Source organism: Procambarus clarkii, chromosome 41 (genome assembly GCF_040958095.1).
Source record: "Procambarus clarkii isolate CNS0578487 chromosome 41, FALCON_Pclarkii_2.0, whole genome shotgun sequence".
Classification (NCBI taxonomy): Eukaryota; Metazoa; Arthropoda; class Malacostraca; order Decapoda; family Cambaridae; genus Procambarus; species Procambarus clarkii.
The window spans coordinates 20,421,856-20,432,224 of record NC_091190.1 but is presented as its reverse complement, the minus strand read 5'-3'; the positions used below and the strand labels follow the sequence as shown (position 1 = coordinate 20,432,224).

Here is a 10,369-nt window from a genome sequence, read left to right as displayed (position 1 = left end):
ATAATAATGCCAATAGTACCAATAATAAGAAATTTGTGTTTAGATAAAACAGAATAACATTAAACCTGTTCTAACAGACGGCTGTAAATTAGAACAAGTGTCTTGCTTGTGGGGAAGCGGCAGATGCTAGCCTTGGATATTGTTGAAGCATTTGATATGGTTTGGCATAAAGGTCCGGTGTGCAAGTTAAAGCGACCTGGGGTTCATGGAAATTGTGTCTCCATAAAAATTGCTTACACAAGGTTTCAGGTTATCAACAATCATTCCTCCCGCGAACATGCCATTGAAAGAGGTATTATGGTATTGTTCTCGTGAACGTTCACTTTGACGACCTCCTGAGATTAATCTTATAGGCATGAACTTATAAAGGTGATTACACTGTCAAAACATATTTAATTGCTTTTTTCTTAGTTTTATTTTATTAAAATCAATTTATAAATATATATATATCATATGAAGGATCTTAAAAACCATGAAAATACATGAGGATAAATGATAGAAAAGATGTATAATGACTGTGTTTGGTCCCTAAAACATTACAAAATAAGTAGATCTCGTAAAAGGTACACTAAGGATTGAAGGGACATTATTTTAAGAGATCCTTACTTGGAACAATGACGAGCAGAGAAAAGTAAAACACACTGAAAGAAGTGCTAAAATTTTTATTTATCTTAAAAGTTAAGTGAACATTTCAAGTTGACATTTTACTGGCATAGCTGTTTGCGCTCGTCACAAGATAACACACAAACATTTTTCCCATTTATGTTAAAATTTTTACAAAAGGCCTAGCTATAAAATATTGAACAAAATTCATATTAATTACATCATAGCTGAATACATTATAGGAATGAGTGTTCAACTTAGGCAAGCAATCTTTTAGAATACTAGTGTTAGAGTACAGAAGTCAGGCAACAGCCTAAGATGTAGACCAGGAGATATTCAACTATTCCACTATAAAATCTATCACGCCGTGATCAGTACGGTCAGACATGTATTGGAGTCCCTCCAGCTGGTGTTCTCGAGTCTCACTGCAGTCACCAGTAGCTGCATAATGCCAGGTCCAAGTACCCTGAAAATGACATAATAACCAATCTACATTATTTATACACTTAGCAGAACCTCAGTGTTCAGTGTTGGGCTTAAAGCTTATTAACTGCTGGAGGGTTATTAGGGCCGTCACAACAGCTTACTGACCAACTGGCAAATATACTTCATAACCTAACATCATTCAGGACCAATGTAAGCGTTTATACACTGAAAAGCGGGGTAAACTTATCGGTTTATTCACATTCCATTGATGTGGGTAAAACTCTTACGGGGAAAAGATGAAAAAGTTATATTGTTGTATTAACTATTAGGCTGCTCAATAGTTCTAACGGTTAGGCTACTCAATAATTTTGACCAGTATACATTGCTATGCGTAATTTTTCCAGACAAATAAATAAATTGTTCTTATGAACACAAAAAGAGATGGGGAATTCAGAACAAATACATAATTCTAGAGGTGATCTGAGCTGAGAAGAGTAAATGTACACCATGCAAAATGACACATTTTGTTTAAAAAAATTAGAATATGAAATAAACATTTTGTATTATAAAGTTTTACAGAAAGATATGGAAATTATGAAATCAACCCCAATTATATGACTAACCTTTGTATGAATTAAGCTAAAATAACCAAAACTGTTATTGGACTGCTGATGTGTATGTTAACAAACTTTGTAATTAAATCATCATGCTTTTACTACGTTAGCTAAACGAATATTGGGGTTAAGTTCCTGAGCCAATAATATACCTCTATAATATTTTTACTCTACCTATGGGAATGGGTAGGCTCTGTCAAATGTTCCGCTACCACTCACAAGATGGGTACAAGGTGCATAATAAATGAGCTAAACTAACACTAGTAGGCGAGGCATAAAGAGCACTTCCCGGTAGTCTGTGATAGGTAAGTACCCACTTACAGTATAGCCTTCAGTGTAGGCGTAATCCAAGAGGTCTTCCAGCGGGGTGCCGGCAGAACAGGCAGACGAAAATTCACCGATCAATATCGGCTTGTCGAGGTTGTAGTCAGAAGGCAATACCTGCAACCAGAGAGGAAGCACCTGTGATATATACGTTCCTTATTGCGTCATAATAAAACAGCTACCGTGTCAGCCTTTAATTTATGAATTCTTACTGAAATTATACAATTTAACGGTCTAATTAAACCACGGTCTAATTGTTGTGAGCCGAGGACGTAGGCAACTGTGCAACAGGTTGCTGTTTAACTAAAGGAAGAACACCAGCCAGGCTGAACACAGACTCACAGTGAAGGGGTCGCCTGTGATCCAGGCGCCTTGCCAGTCGTAGGTGTGCATCTGGTAGAAGTCAATCCCAGCGCCGGAGCCGCCAGCAGCCTGGTTGAGACACTCGTCAGAGTAGTAGTTGTGCGTGACGGGGAAGACGTCGTTCTGGTAGACCTGGCCTGGGGACGGATTCATCACATATCCTTAGATTTTAATATTAAAAAATGCTTTTTAAATTTAATATTTTACTTTTTGTTATTTTAATGAAGCCTTAGTTGCATTAAAATTGGAATACCTCACAATCGAGGGTCTCAGGTTCGATTCCCTCGGTAGGACACAGACGGTTGGGCTCGTTTCCTTTCACCTTTCACTGATTTATCTTGCAGTAAATAGGTACCTAGGAGTTAGGTAATTGCTGTGGATTGCATCCTGGAGATCAGAATAGTTGGTCCCAAGGGGACCTCGATAAGCCTGGTTTCCTTTTACTGATAACTGGAATTATTCTTATTTGTGCGTTCGTATTGGGGAAATTAATCCATAAAGCGCCATACTGGCTCGAGGAGGATTTGGTGAATCCACTTTGATCAAATATATTAATCAAGCTATTGAGCTCAAGCAAACATCAATATAAGCAAAAGTTTTCATTTACCATTTTAGCGCAATGTGTAATAATATATATTGTAACTTGTAAATACACAAGATAAGCAAACTATTAAAATTTGTAACCAGTTTTGCGAGGTTCTTCAGGGAGCTCGTGTGAAGAGAAAGTTTTTGTTGAACGGTGCAGAGCCCTGTGTTATCCTCTTAGCCTCGTCGCGTTAGCAACATATTTCATTGAAGATGATTAACTTATTTTCGTCCAAATTTTTTCGTGTCAGGGTGTGTAGTAGAGCATTTTGAGTGGTGTTCATATTAATATCATACCGAGGCTTTATTAATATCATACCGAGGCTTTATAACGTTTTGCGTCAATATTGATGCCGTAAACAAACTGAAGGTGGGACGGCTACTTTTCCTCTATTCAAATATGAGCGATATGTGACGTCATGATCAGATAACCCGATAGAGGCTAAATTTGGCAGATTGAAACGAAACTTCCACTCGTAGTGACTGGGAAAGGTGACTATTGGTTGAAGAACAAGCCTGGTGAGTTGCAATGTGGGAAAAAGATTTATGTAGAGGACACAGTGACCGCTGTGGCTCAGGAAGAGACCGAGTATCTCCCTTCAACAGTTTAATTGCAGGTCGTCTACGGCTCTGATGGAGAGACAAGCCGGAGGAGATCGGACGTACAGTACCCTAGTTGAGAGTATATCATTTGAGATTTGGACCAAATTGATTAATGAATATGCGTTAGCGTTAGCGTCCTTGGCAACGGGATATATATAATTAGATTTTCCTCCATATCTATGCGTCTGGAGCAGCATAGATAGGGGAGTAGCATACGTGAGGCTTCACGAATCAGAACGACTTAGCTCAGTTGGGGGCCCCTATGAGAAACCAAACGTGGACCTAAGAATATGTGAAGATTGGACAACTATTATTATTATTACAGAGAAGGGTCATATTGCTGTAAGTACGTTAACTACTTCATTTACACTAGAGTTTTTTTTCAATCATTGGTATAGAAGGATGTTAGAAGCTTTGAGCTCTTTAAGAAACACAGGGATATATTAATGATTGAAGAAAACTTAAATTATATATATATATATATATATATATATATATATATATATATATATTATATATATATATATATATATATTATATATATATATATATATATATATATAAAGTATATATATAATGTATATATATATATATATATATATATATATATATATAAAGTATATATATATATAATATATTATATATATATATATATAATATATTTTATATATATATATAAAATATATATTATATATATATATATATATATATATATATATATATATATATATATATATATATATATATATATATAATATCCATAGAAAAATTATATTGTATAACTTGAGCCAATAGTGGTGAGTGTCTGCGGGTCGATGGAGTGGACGGCCTGGTTCTGTCGACCAATGAACCTCAGCAACCTGTATAGGGAAATAAGGCGAATAGTTAAACAATGAAAAATACATTCTTAATGAAAATTTCAACCTATATAATAGTTACGTTACTGACTGGTACTGCTCCTTTGTGAGACCTGACATCTTAGTCTCGACCAAAGTATCAAAGTTTGGGACAAGAGAATGCTGCTGTAACCTTATGTATTGAGTTCAGGTAGGCATTTCTTGAATGGCTACATTTAGGTTCATTCAGGTACGTCGAGGTCGAATCCCTGACGAGTTAGTGTTTATTATCCAGGTGTTTGGTCTTCACAATTAAAAACCATACACATATGCCCAAATAACAAACGCCTTTGAAAGGCGATGATACACTAACGTGCCTGAAAATTAAATACCAATTGGACCATTATCCAGGACAGACCGAAATGTCCGGGCACAGGCACCGGACGGAGAGCTAAGTACGGTATGGGCACCAAAAAATTTACTCTCCGTCCTATCCCAGATCCTTGTTCTCATATCCTTTCCAAGTGCTATATAATCATACTGACTTGAAGTTTTCTGCTCGTAATTACCTTGCATTACGATCCCCTAAAATATTAAAGAATTATTTTAATATTTTTTAAAATTATTTTTAAAATAATATTTTATATTATTACAAATTATTTTTAAAGAGGATTAAGGAACCAAATAACTGGAATTAGCGAATTTCACGTCAATATTCAAGAAAGTTGGCTGAAAAAGTGCATTAAACTTGTGTCCTATTTGCTTAACATCGGTATTAGACAAAATAACAGAATAATAATTAAACAGAACAATTCTGTTTTTGGAGGAACACTCCTGAATAAAGACTAACCTCATGCGTTCCAAAATAAAAACATTCTGCCTAACAAAATTTCAAAATTATTAAATACTTTTACAATTATTGGGATTCTGAAATCTAGTAAATATAGCATACCTAAATCTCCAGAAATATTGTGACAGTGTAACCCAGTTGATCTCTTAGAAGCACGGCCCGTGATACTGGAAACGAGTACAAAACTGCATCTAGACTAGCTTACCGAAAGGAAACAGCAAGCGGTACTCGCTGTCCATAGCCTACTCCACCAGAAGAATAACTATCCGAGCCTGACCCACCTGAAGAATCACTACCATAGCCCACCCCACGACAAGAATCGGCAGCCTAGGCTACTCCACCCGAAGAAGCGTCACCCCATCGTCAACGGAGTGAGAATAGACTGAGCTACCTCATCCCTTTGTGTGTATTTATACCTCAATAAACTTATTTGAATCCTAACTGGTTTTCCCTTCATATCTTTTTGTTATTTGAATCGTTATTTTATGCGAGATATGAAGAAATCTGGTTGTATAAGAGAACCCCCCATATCTGTCTTTCAACGCACCTCTCCATGGGGATGTTATTACCAGCCCAGCCGGCGCCATGATAATCCATGTTGGTGGTGTCGTAGCACGGGTCGCTGTTGGTCTCCACCTGTAAGACTTCAGGCATCAGTGAAGCAACACGCAAATAAAATTGACTTTTCAGTGTAAAACGGGAACTACAAGATTTAGAGATGACAGACAACTCTGCATTATACAAACACTTAATAAGACTGCAGTGTTCGGGTCACTACAGTAGCCTAATGCCAGACCACCCCTTCCTCTAGAGTTACAACAACGGACAGAAAAGTGTGTGCTAAAATGCTCGAACTGAACCTAACCAATCGATCACGCATAGAAAACGTGAGTGTTTGTTAGCCGCTATGATTTATATCAAAATGTCATACTGCCGTATATTATGGGAGAGGACGATTTGGTCCACTATAGCCCACAGGATGGTTATGGGGTCCAAGTACCGTCCATAGGATGGATATGGAGTAAAAGTACAGCCCAGAGGATGGTTATGGGGGTCCAAATACCGCCCACGGGATGGGTATGGGGTCCATTACGGACAACGGGATGGGTATGGACTGAGTAATAAATGAGCAAAATGAAAACTGATGTAAGTTCACTCTAGTAATTTTTTTTAACAGTCTTAAATAAAGTTAGCCAATCAAAACTCAATAGGAGACAACTATAGGCCAATTATATCCCCATGAATAGTAGTGTCAGGGTTGATTTTTTTTAGCTACAACGTGGGTCTTCAGCCTCTATAGCAAGCTAGCCAATGTGGTCTTCTGTAGTAAGTCTGTTACATCTCAAGAAGACACTGTCTTTCTTCGTCTCCTGGATAAGACTTAATACCACTAATATCTGGTCGACATGATACCACTATGAACGAGCAAACTACTGCCAATGCCACTCACCTTCACTAATCCCTCCGGCTCGTTCATGGCCTCGTAGGACCCGAGAGCGGGGTGCCCCTTGATCTTCTCCATCAGAGGCTGCAAATGAAAAATAGAATAGACGTTGGTATTCTAAGACTTAGATGAATTTACTACGAAAATGCAACTTTACCAGTGAATGCATTAACAGATAGTCACAATGAGCACACTTATGTATGGTTTTTCTAAAAGAATTCCAAATTATTACTCACAGTGAGGCAGTTCTCTATGTATGAGTCAAGCTTGGCGTCGTCATATATCATATCTTCGGTTTTTTGGTTCCTCATGCCAGCGCCGGTCCACATGCACAAGTCCACCAGCACGTTGTTCGCCTGTGCAGCGTCCAGCAGCGAGAGAACATCGTTTTCGAAGTCACCAGTCCTGTCGCAGGCGGTGACGAAGCCGTTGTCGTCATAGTTCGGGGTGTTGTCACCCTCCTCGTGCACCCATATACCTGCCACCAGTTTACTAACAAAATTAGGCTAAATTGCTTTGCAATATACAAGGTAACGTATCCATATTGGAACTTATATGAACTTTAGAATATTGACGTCACATAAAACAAATTTAGAGATAAATTACAAATGTTCACCTATAACGAAAATTAAATTAACTTAATTTTTATTTTAAATGATTTATGAGTTCATTTATCTTTAATTAATGTGCATACTGAATACTTTGATTTGAATCTTCGTACTGGTTCACATCAACACCCTGTATATCAGAGTAAAAAATAAAAGCAGAACCAACATTTATTTTACGGGAAAACCATCATCCAGTCCCTTAAACGTAAACAATTGAAAGTTTTCTTTAATCAACAATGTAAAAGGAAAATTCATTGTCGCTGCATACCGTAGTCCATCCTATTGAAGTTACCATTGACTACATTTTCTGTGCAACTAATTTGCGTAAGAATTGTAAGTTGTCTCATAAAAATTACATCCAAACAAATTGTATAGATGAACTCTTCTAAGTGTAACCTTAATGTAAACTAAACTTAACCAGCCAATGTTGTGAATAGATTGTTGAGGTATAGGTTAACACACTGTAACTTGTCCATCAATTTGTCTCAAGTCTTCATCAGACAGACCACGAGGAGTCTCCTATCATGGCAGAACATGGAACAAGTACTTACGGATGGAGTTGCCACCGGCGCTGCCAATCTCTTGCACCCAGGTCTCCAGAGTACCGTCGTAGACGCCGTTGCCAAAGTCGTAGGCGTAGTTGTGCCAGGCGATGTTGCAGCCGTTCAGATACACCTTCTCGTCTCCATAGATGAGATCCCTGCCAGACACCTGGCAACAGAAGGGCGGAAGATTTACATCTGCTGATATATAGGGGGGGGGTACCACCTCTGGTTGTATTTGTAGGGGTGTAACAGTGTAAGTATTTTGCAACACAGGATAATCGGCAACCACAGGTCCTCACTCTAAGCCTGCTCTGCTTGAACTGCTGGCGCGTGACCTCAATAGCCTGAAGCCTTTGATATCAGAGGCCTTGCATCACTGACTGATGGCCACTTGTCCAACCACATTTTACAAGGCAAAAGCACTGAAGCAATGCACAACCTGTAACACGGGATGCGTATTGGCTCTACTTTGTCCTTTATGTGGGAAATTTTTACCCACCATATCTAATAATCATCTAAGAAATGTATAATTCCTATATTATTTCCATATCATATCTATATCGTATGAAAATCATATCAAATCATACCAAAATCATATCCGAATCATTATAGATTCATTATACAGCTTGATCCTAGATGACAATGCCACTATGATCACGTACGCCATAGGGCCCTCTTGATGCCTACGTGACTTTGTGCATGATCTTTCAAGGATCCAGAAACTTCTAGAAGGATTTGTTAATTAAAAAACTATTGGAACATTAATCGCTTCCGGTAGAGATAAAAAATTGAATCCTTAATAAGAATCAGTGGTACTATCAAGTACTACTTATAATCTTTAAATCCTATATCTAATTATATTATAATCACATCTTATCTCAATCATAAGTCTAGACTGTAAAAATAATCAATCAATATTGATTAAAGCTACCTCTCAAGGGAGAGGGAGGAGCATCTCGGGAGCAATAAGCGCCCACGATATACCTCGCGTGACTACGCGTTTGTTTACAACACAGTGAACAAGTGTGACGGATCCTTAGCGAACATTATTTGGCTTAGGACACCTTATCTAGTTATCTTTATCACCAGTGAATACTCTCTAGAACTGGGGGAGTACCTGGACAATATATCTACAAAGGAATATCCCTAGAACATTTATATCTATAAGTGTAGAGTGAAGCACACAGTGACTTGGCTCCACCTTCACCATCAACTATCATTCTTCTGCAACACAGTTAAAGAAAAATCCAAGTAGCAACACTACTAGTACATCATACAGCAACGCTGAGAAATAAAATATCGTGCTTAAACTCGCGACAAGAGAGTTAATCAGTCTGGCACACTTGTCAGACAGGCATACCGGCATTCAGAGAAGTATATTGCATGTTACTAGTGTATATAATTGGCCAATTGTATGCTTGTGTGACTTTAATATTCTATAAATCTGTCTGTCGGTTATAAAGCGAGGCAAAGCCTCATATCTCCGTAAGTTTATTTATATAGTAGAGCAGCAGTAGAATCCTTATCCAAGCACTAGACCTCATGAGTGTCCATTGTGTCATAAAAAAGGTTCAGCCGCAATAAGTAAATAAAACCCCATAGGTGTCCATGGTGTTGAAAGAGATTCAGTCAAGCTGACTTTACCTAATCATATAAATTTAATATAAATACATTGCATATATACTTGAATATATAAATTAAGTTAACAATTGCTTGCTTAGTTATTTTTTAAGTTATCATATAAGTTCATTTAATTGAATATAATTTTTAGTACTTAGGTAACAGTACTTAGACTACATTTAAAGTTATTTATTATACTTTTATAATTTTAATTGTTGTTTATAGTATAAGAATATATTGGCTGTTAATAGTTATGGTGCTAGGCTAGACTATGTATGTTTAAATCCCTGATTTAAACAGAGCCAGTGTTCAGTCATATAACTGAATTTATTAAATCTTATCCTTGTATAAAATACAAGCTGATATGAGAATCCCTGTCTACAGGTGGACTGGAACTTCTATCAACTAATTCATTCACCCCACCTGTCCCTTACAGCTCACAATCTGTCATTAGGAAAAGAGGAGCTAGGATTTACAACCCTAGCTAGAGATTTTAGTTGAATTAATTTGCAGACAGTAATTTTTTAATTTAGTTCAGTACAAATCCCTGGTAGTCTCCACTTATATCAATCCCAGCAGGTTTTTCCCACACTTTACCCGCCCGTTGTTATAATTACTTAACTTAATTCCAAGGGACCCCAGAGCTAACTCTTAACTGAGTCCCACGCCACGTGGTCTTAGCCCCTCGATTGGCTAAGATTCTACAGCCCGTGTGACGTCGTACTAGACTTCTAGCAAACTCAAGGATCTCCTTATGCTACCACCACCAGACCATTAACCAAAAACGTCAATTAATCGGGGTCTAGACCAATTAATCAGTCATTAAACCCTTGGGGCTTAATCCCCAAATTACTTGGAAAAGGAGGGATGAATCTACGTTAAGTGTGGGAATTATAGAAAACAAGGGGATATATGATCTCTTTACCAGTCTCCGTGGTGTAGTGGTAA

General features: G+C 37.5%; 1 protein-coding gene across 1 annotated transcript in view; it reads right to left on the bottom strand.

Moving 5' to 3' along the window:
• Positions 1-647: 647 nt before the first annotated feature.
• The window catches only part of LOC123761103 (mannan endo-1,4-beta-mannosidase), a 26,329-nt gene continuing 16,607 nt past the window's right edge, over positions 648-10,369 (bottom strand). Inside the window, exons 2-9 of the mRNA XM_045747047.2 lie at positions 7,808-7,967; positions 6,885-7,126; positions 6,655-6,732; positions 5,752-5,840; positions 4,302-4,378; positions 2,310-2,467; positions 1,965-2,084; positions 648-1,069 (exon numbers count right to left, since the gene is read on the bottom strand). Coding sequence (XP_045603003.1) covers positions 944-1,069; positions 1,965-2,084; positions 2,310-2,467; positions 4,302-4,378; positions 5,752-5,840; positions 6,655-6,732; positions 6,885-7,126; positions 7,808-7,967 — 1,050 coding nt within the window. The 3' untranslated portion in view covers positions 648-943. The remainder of the gene's footprint in view (positions 1,070-1,964; positions 2,085-2,309; positions 2,468-4,301; positions 4,379-5,751; positions 5,841-6,654; positions 6,733-6,884; positions 7,127-7,807; positions 7,968-10,369) is intronic.